Source organism: Bubalus bubalis, chromosome 9 (assembly GCF_019923935.1).
Source record: "Bubalus bubalis isolate 160015118507 breed Murrah chromosome 9, NDDB_SH_1, whole genome shotgun sequence".
In the NCBI taxonomy this organism is placed as follows: Eukaryota; Metazoa; Chordata; class Mammalia; order Artiodactyla; family Bovidae; genus Bubalus; species Bubalus bubalis.
Genome location: NC_059165.1, coordinates 61,591,639 through 61,605,170, shown reverse-complemented (window position 1 = coordinate 61,605,170; position 13,532 = coordinate 61,591,639). Strand labels below are relative to the sequence as shown.

The 13,532-nt window shown below is 43.8% G+C and overlaps 1 protein-coding gene across 1 annotated transcript; it reads left to right on the top strand.

Moving 5' to 3' along the window:
* The first annotated feature begins 407 nt into the window (after positions 1–407).
* Positions 408–7,366, top strand: WNT8A (Wnt family member 8A). Its single transcript, XM_006050699.4, has 6 exons — positions 408–475; positions 572–605; positions 836–974; positions 2,119–2,244; positions 3,516–3,658; positions 5,130–7,366. The coding sequence occupies exons 1-6, from the start codon at positions 408–410 to the stop codon at positions 5,673–5,675; spliced, it is 1,056 nt and encodes a 351-aa protein (XP_006050761.3). The 3' UTR covers positions 5,676–7,366.
* Positions 7,367–13,532: the final 6,166 nt, after the last annotated feature.

Below are 13,532 nucleotides of genomic sequence, written 5' to 3'. Positions count from 1 at the left end.
AATTCTGCAGAGACAAGGAAACTTGTCTTCTCTGGGCTACAAAATTCTAATTAATGAGCCCTCAAGCAGGAAGAGAAAGAAGTCTGACTTATAGAGGGTAGAAACCTCCTGAGTAGGGAAAGGTTTCAGCTCCTCTGTCAGCCTGGGAGGGAAGAAGAGTTGGCAGGGCGGGGCAGGGCGGGGTTTCCCTTGCAGGCTTTGGGCTGAATCCCTCCTCCCTGGCCCCTCATTGGGTTAGTGGCTCCTGCAGCCCTGCCAGTGAGGGACAAATGAGAAGAGCTGTTGATTTTTCACCCCTTGGCCATGCAGCATTTCCCTACATAAATACTGAGAAAGACCCTGCCCTCTCCTCACTTCTCTGGACTTGGCCCTGGGCTAGACTTGGTCTTCTGGGGGTGGGAAGGGCCATGGGGGACCTACTTATGCTCAGAGTGGCTGTGGGCATATGCTATGTAACCTTCAGTGCCTCTGCTTGGTAAGTCCTTCCCTCCCACTGTTCACTCCTCACCAAGGAAGCTTCCACTACCTCATCCCCATTCACCAACTGCCTCACTTTTTCTCTTTTTGGTAGGTCAGTGAACAATTTCCTGATAACAGGGCCCAAGGTAGGATGGTCTCCTGCTCCTGTTTTTACCCATTCATGTTCCTGAGGGAACTCTTCTGGGGAAAGAAAAGACGGGAGGGGAGACAGTGTCAGAAGTCAGACACGCAGAGGAACCTATGACCAATCATTCCCTAATGGAGAACTAACCCATTTGATTCCTGTCTGTACCTTCTGACCCAGACGACCTGATGAGAGGCAGGGCTGAAGCTTGCACCCTTTTCCCTTTGCCAGGCCTATCTGACCTATACCACCAGTGTGGCCCTGGGCGCCCAGAGTGGCATCGAGGAGTGCAAATTCCAATTTGCTTGGGAACGTTGGAACTGCCCTGAAAATGCTCTCCAGCTCTCCACTCACAACAGGCTAAGAAGTGGTAAGTTTGTGCAACCTGTACAAGGGGGTATATGTCCATGAAGTTGGGCGTGCAGTATGTATGTATGTGTAACATGTATGTGTGCAGTGAAATGAAAAAGTTATCGGTGATCTGCCACTTCCTTGTTGTGGGTTATTTCCCCTTCTCTGAACCTCAGTGTTATCCCCGGGGTCAATAAGGTCAGCTGTTTAGTTCACCAGGAGTGTCGTAAGGGTTGAATGAGGTGAATACAAAGGTATTTATATACAAGTGTAATTACTCTGTTTTCCAATTCATGTTGTATTTGTGTTTGTACACACTTATATTTGCATGAAATAAAAATGAGGGAAAGAGTCAGTGTTCGTAGCCCCTGAGGGAATTTCAACTGTCATAAAATCCCAACAACAGAGAAGCTGAGAGATCACACTGAGCTATGCCTCATGTGGAGTGTGTGTGTGTGGTGTGTGTGTGTGGAGTGTGTGTGTGTGTGCATGATGTACCTGTGCAGCTGTTTATAACTATGTATAGTAGTTTGCAAGAAAGTCATTTATGTAGAAATGATTAATGAAGAGTTTCCTGAGGAAAGTTGAGGGGAATGGGGTAAAGAAAATGAGGGGGAAAGTATCTTTCTGCGGCGTATACAACAAATAGGGTGAGAAAAACATGGGACAATGTTTATAAAGCCTTAGTCAGATACAAGCTCAGTAAGTGGTAGGTACTATCATTATAATTATTACATGGCTCCAGCTCCATCTCAGAAAGAAGAAAAATGCCCTTCTCTCTTTCATAAGCCAGCCTCATAGCCCTGAATCCTTACAGCCTGAGGACCAGAAGCAATGGCTAATGAACAGAGGCCTAGGTTGGATTATCAGGGGAACTGGGTCCTGGTTCCAATGCCATAACTGGTGAGGACAGTGGCCTCAGTTTCATCACTTTCTCTCTGGGTTTTACTTTCCCCATCTGTAGCATGGGGATGCTCATTCCTGCCTGTATGAAGTAAGGATGCTGGGAAAGCATGTACTGTTCTCTCAAGCAGAGTAACATCCTCTTAATAAACCCATAGAGGGAGGGGGATAGGAGAGAGACATGAAATGGCATTGCCTTTGAAAGCCCCTGCTTTGGGTCATCAGGGTCCTAGTTTCTAGTTCCCTCTTTCTTTTCAAAGCTACCAGGGAGACTTCTTTCATTCACGCTATCAGCTCTGCTGGAGTCATGTACACCATTACCAAGAACTGTAGCATGGGTGACTTTGAAAACTGTGGCTGTGATGAGTCAAAAAATGGTAAAACAGGTAAGTTGTGCCCTCTGATGGGTGTGGGAAAAGGTAAGGGGTTTAGACCTGAGCATAAGTTAAAGTCTTCCAGAGAAAGCCTGAGAGACACAGCTTCTTCAAACCCCTAAACCCCAGCAGAAATTTCCATGGTGGCCACTCCTAGATCAAGACTCTGCTAAGATGATTAGAGGATAAGCAAGTAGCACCAAGCTCTAAAATCAACAAGGCATTTGGGAAGGAGGAAGCCAAAGAGAGTTTAAAGCTAACCCTCATATTTCAGGCTTAGAATGGCTTGTCCATAATCCATAGCTATCAAATTATTTGCAGATAGCCTAAGAGACTTATAGGCCTTCCCTGATGGCTCAGACAGTAAAGAGTCTGCATGCAATGTGGGAGACCTGGGTTTGATCCCTGGGTTGGGAAGATCCCCTAAAGAAGGAAATGGAAACCCACTCCAGGATTCTTGCCTGGAAAATCCTTATTCAGATTTGTCACTAATGAGGGAGGCTGCTGCTAAGTCACTTCAGTCATGTCTGACTCTGTGCGACCCCATAGACGGCAGCCCACCAGGCTCCCCCGTCCCTGGGATTCTCCAGGCAAGAACACTGGAGTGGGTTGCCATTTCCTTCTCCAATGTATGAAAGTGAAACAGGAAAGTGAAGTCGCTCAGTCGTGTCCAACTCTTAGCGACCCCATGGACTGCAGCCTACCAGGCTCCTCCATCCATGGGATTTCCCAGGCAAGAGTACTGGAGTGGGGTGCCATTGCCTTCTCCAAATGAGGGAGGAGATAGTCTAATAAGACTACTGTACAGTAATGATACAGAATTCTAGAATGAACAGCAATGAACCTTTGAGATCATCTGGGCCAACCCCAGCATCTTAATTTTACTTTGGGTATGGAGTTGAATTGTCTAGAGCTGGGGAGTACCTGAAGGGTGGGCAGTTGACTTTAGAAATAGGACTGCCCCCTACCCCCATTCCCACCCTAAATACCTCCATTTCCCTGTCTTACTTTTTTTTTTTTTTTCTTTTTTTGACCATACTGCACAGTTTGTGGGATCTTAATTCCCTGACCACGGATTGAACCCAGGCCATGGCAGTGATAGCACAGAATCCTAATCACTGGACTGCCAGGGAATTCCCTCCCTGTCTCACTTTTAGCTATAGCCTTACACACTTTTACAACTCTTGGGGATGGTTTGGCTATGTCAGCTAAAATGACCGTGAGTCTTCTTCTAGGACTCAGCTGGAAGCTATACACAGAACTTACTCTTTCCTTATGTGCAGGAGGCCATGGCTGGATCTGGGGAGGTTGTAGTGACAATGTTGAATTTGGGGAAAGAATCTCCAAACTCTTTGTGGACAGCCTGGAGAAAGGGAAGGATGCCAGAGCCCTGATGAATCTTCATAACAACAGAGCAGGCAGGCTGGTACGTATAAGAGTTGACCAGTGAGCCAACAGGCTGAGCACTTACAACAGTCTCACATCTGTACAGACCTTCACAAATTATCAAGAGCTGTCTCAAACATGTTTCATCCCATACCACCCAGCAGGACTAGGGTAGCTACTCCTATTCTCTGGATGACAAAACCAGTTAAGGCAGAGCTATCACTTGGCCAAGGCAATAAAACCAATTAGCATCAGAACCAGACAATGAACACAGATCTTCCAGTCTAGTCCTTTTATCACTAAACCTTATATGCTAACTCCTTCTACAGGCAGGTTTCTGAGAACATATAACAATACAGATCCAAGGCCCTGCTTCCATGGCTTAAAATTTTAACCATTTCAACTGGAAACTAACAAGGGTTTATCATACAACTTATGTCCTAATGTCTTTCTGGGTCTAGAGAGGTTGGGACTGATCTAAGCTTCTCTGGAAGATCAACTGCCCCAAAGACTTCTGGGGTGCATGAAAATCCTTGGAGTGTTCTGAACTCAAATCTGGATTCTAGTTGTATTTGGAGCTAAGAGCATAAAAATTTTGCTTTGAACCTATACCTAGATGCCCTGGCTGCCCAGTGTAGAGAAGAGGTTTTCAGTGACAATAATGGGTAATCACCTTGGGGATAGGGCTTCAGACTTCAGGTTTCCTTCCCTGTGGAAGAGAGCACAAAAGACAAATCCAAACACCCACAAACATTCAAGCCCCCAGCTGTAACACTTAGTGCCAATTATCATATTTTTCATTTTTAGTTTACAGAGTACTTTCTTCTTCATCTTCTTTTTTTTTTTTTTTTTGGAAAGTACTATGATTTTCTTTCTTTTTTTTTTTAATTTAATTTTATTTTTAAACTTTACAATATTGTATTAGTTTTGCCAAATATCAAAATGAATCCACCACAGGTATACCTGTGTTCCCCATCCTGAACCCTCTTCCCTCCTCCCTCCCCATACCCTCCCTCTGGGTCATCCCAGTGCACCAGCCCCAAGCATCCAGTATCGTGCATCGAACCTGGACTGGCGACTCGTTTCATACATGATATTATACATGTTTCAATGCCATTCTCATCTTCTTTTTAACAAAGTACTTTCTTGATCATTCTTAATCTTATGGGCAGAAAGAGAAACAAGCTCACAAGCGATATAGTTGGGCCTTAAGCCTAGGTTTCCTCTCTCCAGTCACCTTCTCAACACTTGCCTGGCTTTTTCCATAAGAATCACGCAGAAGAGCATTAAAATCACCAATATCAAAGCCTTTAAACCCCTGAATTTCCTAATTGAGAAGATCTGAGGTAGGGCCCAGGAATAAGTATTTTTCACAGGCCTCCCTCATTATTCTGATGTACTCTAAAGTTAAGAAATACAACTCTAAAATATTCCATTAATTGCTAGCCTTTGATCTTCTCTACCCAGAGCCAATCTCCTTTTGTCCTCCCTCTCTCTTTCTTTCTCTGAAGGCAGTGAGAGCCACCATGAAGAGAACTTGCAAATGTCACGGCATCTCAGGCAGCTGTAGCATCCAGACATGCTGGCTACAGCTAGCTAACTTCAGGGAGTTGGGCAACTACCTAAAGGCCAAGTATGAACAGGCACTGAAAATTGAGATGGATAAACAGCAGCTAAGGGCTGGGAACAGTGCCGAGGGCCACTGGATACCCACCGAGGCCTTCCTTCCTAGTGCAGAAGCTGAGCTGATCTTTTTAGAGGACTCACCTGATTACTGTACCCGCAATTCCAGCTTGGGCATCTATGGCACAGAAGGTCGGGAGTGTCTGCAGAACAGCCGCAACACATCCAGATGGGAGCAATGCAGCTGTGGGCGCCTGTGCACAGAATGTGGCCTGCAGGTGGAAGAGAGAAGAACTGAGGCTATCAGCAGCTGTCACTGCAAATTCCAGTGGTGCTGCGCTGTCAAGTGTGACCAGTGTCGGCATGTGGTGAGCAAGTACTACTGCACACGCTCCCCACGCAGTGCTCGGTCCCGGGGCAAGGGCAGTGCCTGACAGCACCCACAGGAACTTACTGCTCAGTTGTATGACAGTGGAGGGGGCACAGCTTCTCTCCTGGAGAGAAGAGGTAAGGAAAACAATTGGAAAACCATAGGGTTGATCTGTTGTCCTCTTGATATCTGCTGTACATGGGATAGTGGAGGCCCAAGATGATACAACATGTTCTTGACAGAGCTGAAATGGGAATCTGGGCCTCCTAATTTGGGTAGACCCCATTTCATCTTTTCTGCAAGTTACTTCCTGGTCTTCCTGCCTATAATTCTATAGCTTGCTAAAGGGGAAGTTTGATTTGGGGTCTATATCCAGAAAGACCTTCAAAATATTTGCCCCTGGAGTTTCAGACCACATCTAACCCAGCTGTATGGCTAAGAATCAGAGGGAATGGAAGCCAAAAATGGAAGAGTTCTGTCCAGACTCCTGAAGGAGTAACCTTCCCCTACTCTAGCTAGCTCCAGAAAGATCAACTATAAGTTCACAGAGATAAGTGAGGCAGAGACTACACACCTGCCTATAGGGACGTATTTTTGGTATTGGTTTTTTTAACTCAATGCACATTTTTGAAAAGTTCTCCCTACCCATTCCTGGGGAAACCAGTCCATATAACCTGACAACTTTTCCAACTCAGAAACCATTTCTGGAGCCATGGAGAAGGGATTGGCACAGTAAGTGGACAGGTGACTACAACTTATCCAGTCAAAGCCTCCCAAGAGGGATTTTTCCCAAAAGAGCTGTAGAACAACTCTCTTTTGTTATTTTCCCAAATTGGGAACTCAACTTCATTTTGCAATAAATCCTTCTAGTATACATATTTGAGACTTTTTGTTTCTCTCCTTGGAAACCTTAGGATCAGAAATGGAATGAGAAACCCCACTTCTATATTCCAATGATGTACAAGTCTAAAAGAGAAACTGGAAATACCAACCCCTTGATATTAGTGTTAGACATTAGATAATAAAATTCAGACGCAAGCACTGGCCTATAGGAAAATAACCCAGATTTCTTGATTTAGAAGATATTATTTTAATGCAACCTAAGCAACTTGAGGAACAAGCAAGCCCTTTGAACTTGAACCATATTCAAAGTGTGTTTGCTCTCTCAACTTAGGCTTCCTGGGGTGTCTGTACATGGAGGAGCTGGGCTCCAAGGCAAGAGACTGGGAAAGTTGTGGATTCTCCCTTCCTCATTTGCACTTCTACATCTTCCACTGGTAATCCGTCGGGGGAGAGCCCTAGGGGCTCAGCCACTAGTCTCCTAAATCTGGGCATCTCAGCCTTTAGAGTCTTCCCTCTCTGCAAAGGCCATACACCCCACAGGGAAGAGATATTCAGCTATGTTAAATAAATAAGTAAAGTGGCTGATCACCAAGAGTAGGGAAACATTCTTAATGTTTTAAATTAAAAAAAAAACCAATTTAAATGTTCAACATCAGGGCAAACTAATTAACTTATGGCTGCACAATGGAATATTAGCCATTAAAATAATATTCTGGAAAAATATTTGGTAACATGAAAACCATGCATGATACAATTAAGCGAATAAAGTTACAAAACAGCATGTTCAGAATGAATTCAATTTTGTTTTAAAAAGAGAAAAATATTAGCTATCATGTAATACCAAAATAGAGTGGTTTGTTTTCCTTTTTGTGTTTTTCTGTATTTTTATATTTGTCCACAATAAACAAATTTTTTGTCTTCAAAAAAAATTAATAGAACATTAATTTTTAATGCCTACAGGGAATAACCAATCCATTGTTTTTAAGTGAAAAAGAAGGTAAAATATTTATTAAGGAAGTTGGCATCTCAAGAAAAACCATAAGCAGGTGCTTTGCAAGTCTACATTTATCTCTATTTTGTTGTTGTTGTTTAGTTGCTAAGTCATGTCCAACTCTTTCTGACTCCATGGACTGCAGCACACCAGTCTTCCCATCCTTACTGTCTCCCGGAGTTTGCTCAAATTCATGTCCATTGAGTTGGTGATCCTATCCAACCACCTCATCCTCTGTCATCCCCTTCTCCTGACCTCAATCATTTGTGCACTTAAAACTACCAACTATCACAGATGTCAGACACCAGAGACAAGAAGAAATCCATAAAAATGTAGCCTATGTCAAGGAAATGGAAGATTTCCTCTACCTCCCTTCAAGGAAGGTAAACACACACACACACACACACACACTACAGTTAGCAACAAAGAAGTGTGTGTGTGAGAGAGAGAGAGAGAGGTGGTAGTAGAAGGGGGGATGTAAGAGATATCATCTAAGTACAAAAATTGTGGTGAAGTAATAGGCAACCAAAAGAAAAGATTATTTTCCTGGGGCTCAGAGGGAAAACAGTTATCTGACTTTGAGGTTAAACCCTCAATAAATATAGATGCCAAATTACTCATCATGAAACTGGAGTTATGAAACTGCTAAGGAATTGAACAAACTAGACTTTTCTCTTTATCCATAACTGAATCTCCATCCAAAGACCCCAGGTATCTGATGCTTTGACATTTTCTCCAGGACCTTGTTGACATTCCCAAATGACCTTAGGGGAGATTTTCAGAAATAAAACCATTCCTGATGCCTGGTAAAGTGAAAGTCAGTCATGTCCGACTCTTTGCAACCCCATGGATCATACACTCTGTGGAAATTCTCCAGGCCAGAATACTGGAGTGGATAGCCTTTCTCTTCTCCAGGGGATCTTCCCAACCCAGGGATCAAACCGAGGTCTCCTACATTGCAGGGGGATTCTTTACCAGCTGAGCCACAAGGAAAGCCCAAGAATACTGAAGTGGGTAGCTTATCCCTTCTCCAGCAGATCTTCCCAACCCAACTATCAATCATGGAGAACATGCCTTATGTTTTCTAGGGGTTTATATTTGAGATTTTCACTAATGAAACTGAGAATTCCATGAACAGTTTGCCTACTTCCCCTCAAAGCTCGTAGTCCCAATCCTTCCAAGCTTCTTCCAACCTCATTCATTTTACCCTCATGGCAATCAACCAATCTTCCCACATGGACCCTGGGCCACAAACTAAAGGAATTTGGATTTCTCTGCATCCATCACCTTCCTGTCAGGGGGTCATTCCTAGGCATTACAGTGGCATTCAGATTCAATAGTTACAACCCTACACTCCTACCCTTTTGGCTCATCCTTAACAAGCTGGCTATCATTAAGGTGACAGAACAGTAAAAACTCATGTTTGATAGGTTCAGGGCCCAAGACAGGCAGGTTGGCAGTCACAATCTGATAGTGGATCTTGAAAAACTGCTGAAAAAGGACTCAACTCGATGAGGGAAACCTGTCCATGAGCCAAGTCCCATATTTCAGTAAATCCAGGCACTGCTCCACATTGCCTGGAGAATAGAAGCTTCTGTTTTCTCAGTCTAGGCTTGCCAGGCCCTTACAAAGCTTTTTCTCCTCCTCTTCGTCCTTCACCTCTTCTTCCTTCTCCCTCTTCTCCCCATCTTTGTCATGAGCAGAATTAATGACTCCTAAGAACTCAATGGACATGAGCTTGAGCAAACTCTGGGAGACAGTGAAGGACAGAGAAGCCTGACATGCTGCAGTCCACAGGGTAGCAAAGAGTCGGACACAATTTAGCAACTGAACAACAACAAGAAAACCCTAAGGCCTATTCCCAGAGTTTCCCATGGTCTCCTGCCAATCTCCTTAGGGCTTGCTGGTGTGTAGTCATAAGGGCGGAAAGGAAGTAATTGGGCATCTACTAAGTGTCAGATGCTTAATATTTATCTCCAATCCTCAGAACAATCCAGTTAAAGTTACAATTATTTCCCTTACTACTGAGGAAAGTGTGGCTCAGAGAAGTTAAGCAACCAACCTAAAATTAAACATAAGGAGGTAGATTTGAATTCAGACTTACTACCATATAACTTTATATTCTTCCTTTACACCACTTACACTCTGGGACCCCAGGGATCTCTGGCAACATTCTTAACTGTCATGACAGCTTTGTAGAAGGACTCCATTTATATGCAGTGAAAGGTGTCCTTTTCCTCCCTCTTCTACAAGTAGGAGAGTCACATTTCTCAGCCCTTCTCCAGAGAGACGAAACCTAACTTTTGACTTGCAAAGGCCTTCCTTGGAATGATAAAGCAGATAGCCTGGCTCCCGCTGACTTGGGAGGGCAGAATCCTGGTTCTCCAGGGGGTACTCAAAGAAAAAGGCTAACCTTTGTGGTCTACAGTAGAGGTCAAAGTTTCAAAGGAAAGTCAAAAGAGGGGTGTTTACTTTAGAGGCTAGAGGAAAAAAACACAGGCTCCAGAGAAAGACAAATTTCTAGCCCCAGATCACAAACTACTCATATAACTGATCTCAAAATAGTGATCAAGGGCCTAGATAAAGATGTTTGGGTGGGTGGGAGGGGGATGAAAACAAAGATCAGAGCAAAGACTTCTAGAAGAAGTTAAAGACCTTTGGGTGAGACTAGTGCTCTACATCCTTCTAATTCTACTGCATTCCCTACCACAGGAGATAGGGACTCCCAGGTGACACAGTGGTAAAGAACCTGCCTGCCAAAGTGGAGATGCAAGAAACCCGGGTTCGATCCTTGCATCAGGAAGATCCCCTGGAGAAGAAAATGGAAACCTGCTCCAGTATTCTTGCCTGCAAAATCCCATGGACAGAGAAGCCTGGCAGGCTGCAGTCTATGGAGTCACAAAGAGTCGATACAACCGAGTGAGCACACACACACCACAGGAGGAAAGTTAGGTTTGGAGGAGGAAAGTTCCCCCTGCCTCCCAACCCCCAGTATCATCAAGTGAGATAGCTGAACATTAGATTCCAAGGCCCTGAACACTCTCCATGGCTGGTGTTCTGCCCACCCTGCCAGGCTGCCCTTTTTATCAAAAAATGAATGTATGATGACCAATGAAAGCATTGAGGAAATCAGGCCAAGGCTCTGGGAAGCCTCAGACTGCATTTGGTCAGGGAGGGAGGAGGTAGGCAGTGGGTAAGTGAGGTGGAATACGGTAGGGGATGGGTGGGATGTGGGTAAGGCAAAGGTGGTACACATTCCCCTTCGATTCCCAGGTACCAGAGTATACCTATGACAGGTCTAGGGGATGGTGAGATGGTCCCTTGCCATTTCTTGGCAATCTATAAGAGATCACTTGATTCAGCTATCTGCTTCTTAACAAGAGAGCTCCCAATCAAAGGCCTAGTGAAGAGGAGCACATCTTACACTCTGTTTTCAAAGACCATCAGGGATAGAGGGAGAAGCTAATACTTCCTTACTAGGATAAAGTGCCTATCAGGACATTTGCCACATGCCTAACCTGAATCAGCACTGCTGTGTTTTAAGTCTACCAAATCTTCTAGGACCCCTCGTCATGGATTCAGGCCTTCAAGCATTCCTTTTATCCAACCTGAACAACTGAATTACTTCAGTTTTTCACTAGTTCTCTCTTACATTATTTTTTCCTTGACCTTATTCAAATGCACCAGCTTTGGGTTTTGGTGAGGAGGTAGGTAGGATGTAAGCCAGATACACTTCTTAAACCCCAACTGCCTTCACCTTTGCCCTCAAGTATCTGAAGAATCTACCTATTCTTGGCTGTCACAGAACTTTGATTGTCCCATAAGGCCCCACTTGCGTTTCTCCATGGCTCAAGTTCATTTCTAACCCCTCCACTTCAGCCAGAACCTCAATCAACAAGATCCTCCTGTCCTAGGGGCCTGTAGGCAGTGCAGGGACCAGAACATGTAACTGACAGTCAGGACACGCTTCCTTCTCTGTTCTCACCTGTGAAGCATTTAGCTACTTTAAAATCCCAGTTTTATTTCTGTGCTGATGATTCCAAAATCTCCATTTCTGTGCAAGCTCCAGGCACCACAGCTCTAATATTCCACAAGCCATTTCTATTTGAGTGACAGAAATGAGTCCTCCACTTCCATCAGTAACCTAACGACACTTTGAGTGACCAAGGCTTACTAATGTGTCATCCTCGACTTCTCCCTCTGCTCAACTTTTCATATTGCACCTGAATTTTGTGCTAACTCAATAACTGATATTGTGCTCAACTCTCTACCCAACACAATGCTATCATACTTTCTTACTAAGACACTACCTTCATCATAACCTGACTTAAAAAGAAAACCACCAATGTCCTAGAGCAGAGGTCTCCAGCCTCTGGGCTAATGCCTGATGATCTCAGGTGGGGCTGATGTAATAATAATAATAAAGTACACAATAAATGTAATGTACTTGAATCACCCTGAAACCATCCACCCCACCCACAATCCATGGAAAAACTCTTCCACAAAACCAGTCCTTGTTGCCAGAAAGGTTGGGGACCACTATCCTAGTAAATACAGTCCCAATTCTCTGGCTTGACATCTCAAGTCTCCTAAATTTGACACAATCTTATTGTAAGTATTGAAAAAAAAAATTTCCATGAACATAATCTCATGAAAATCCAAAAAATTTAGAAATACACAGACCAAAAAGTGAGTAATAGTAATACCTACACTCCCTTCTCCTGCCGGCTTACCACCCTTCCCAGAGGTAACGCCTATTTTGCTTTTTCAATTTTATCCCTTGTTTCCTCAGTTCCAGCTAGACTAGGTTATGACAATTCTTGTATATACCATTTCCATGCAACTTCCATATCTCAGTTAAAACCATTTTCGTCTTTAAGGTCTATCTGCTCTTTGAAATTGCCTGCCTTGTATTTGACACAAACTAAATTTTACCGCCTATGATATCTAGACATTATGTACTTTTCTATGCCTCAGTGATAGAGCTGTCAAGTCTCCTCTTTGGAAGTAGGGCCTTGTTACCCCTCTTGGTGCCTCTGCCAGCCTCTCATGACACTCTGCCTTTGGTGGGTGATTTGTATGGGACATGGAATTTCAGAGATGAAAGAGACCTTAGCAGTCATCTCCTGTAAACCTCTCACTTCACAGAAGAGGAAAGAAATTTGCCCAAGGTCATTTGCCTAGTTGAATGTCAAGCTGAGGATAGACCTCAGGTCTTCTAATTTCAAATGTAATCAATTTCTAGGTCCTCTGCTCTTGGAGTTGGGGTTAGTGGTCCAAACTACTCTCAGGACCAATCAGCTGGGCAGTAACTTTAGACAGGTTAACTGATGGGGGGAGAGCTTGCATATGGTATGTGTGTGCTCAGTCACTCAGTCATGTATGACTCTTGACAGTTTCATGGAATAGCCTGCCAGGCTCCTCTGTACATTATCCAGGCAAGAAGACTGGAGTGTGTTGCCTCTACTCCAGAGGGTCTTCCCAACCCAGGGATTGAAACTGTGCCTCTTGTATCTCCTGCTTTGGCAGGCAGATTATCATTAGTGCCACCTGGGAAGCCCCTGTATATGGTATGTGATATTTAAAAAGAAAATGTTAAGTCTAAAGAGAATGAAAGAGAACATTTGAGGTTCTCAAACATACCATTATCACTTGAGCCCAAGGCAAAGGAAAAGGTCAGCCTATTCTCCCAGCTACATTAACCTTCATGGTACGTACCCCTTCTCCTCTCCTTCATATTCACCTTAAATTGGCTTCACCTAAATAAAAATATTGAAGCACACAAAATCAGAGTCACCTTGAATGCTGACATCTCTAGAAATCCAGTGCTCTTTCTATTGTCTCATAGTTTATACCTGCTATTCCAAGTATAATTGTAATTGTGCCTCCTTTCATTCCAGAAAGTGTACTGTTTGATGACAATCATATAGTGCTATTTATAACTCACTTCATGCATTCAATAAACATTTCTTGGTCACATACTCTGTTATAGGCATAGCACTAATGCGAGGGATAAAGAAGTTCATGACACTGACAAAGTCTCTGCCTTCATGGAACTAGCATTTTCATGGATGACACATACAATGA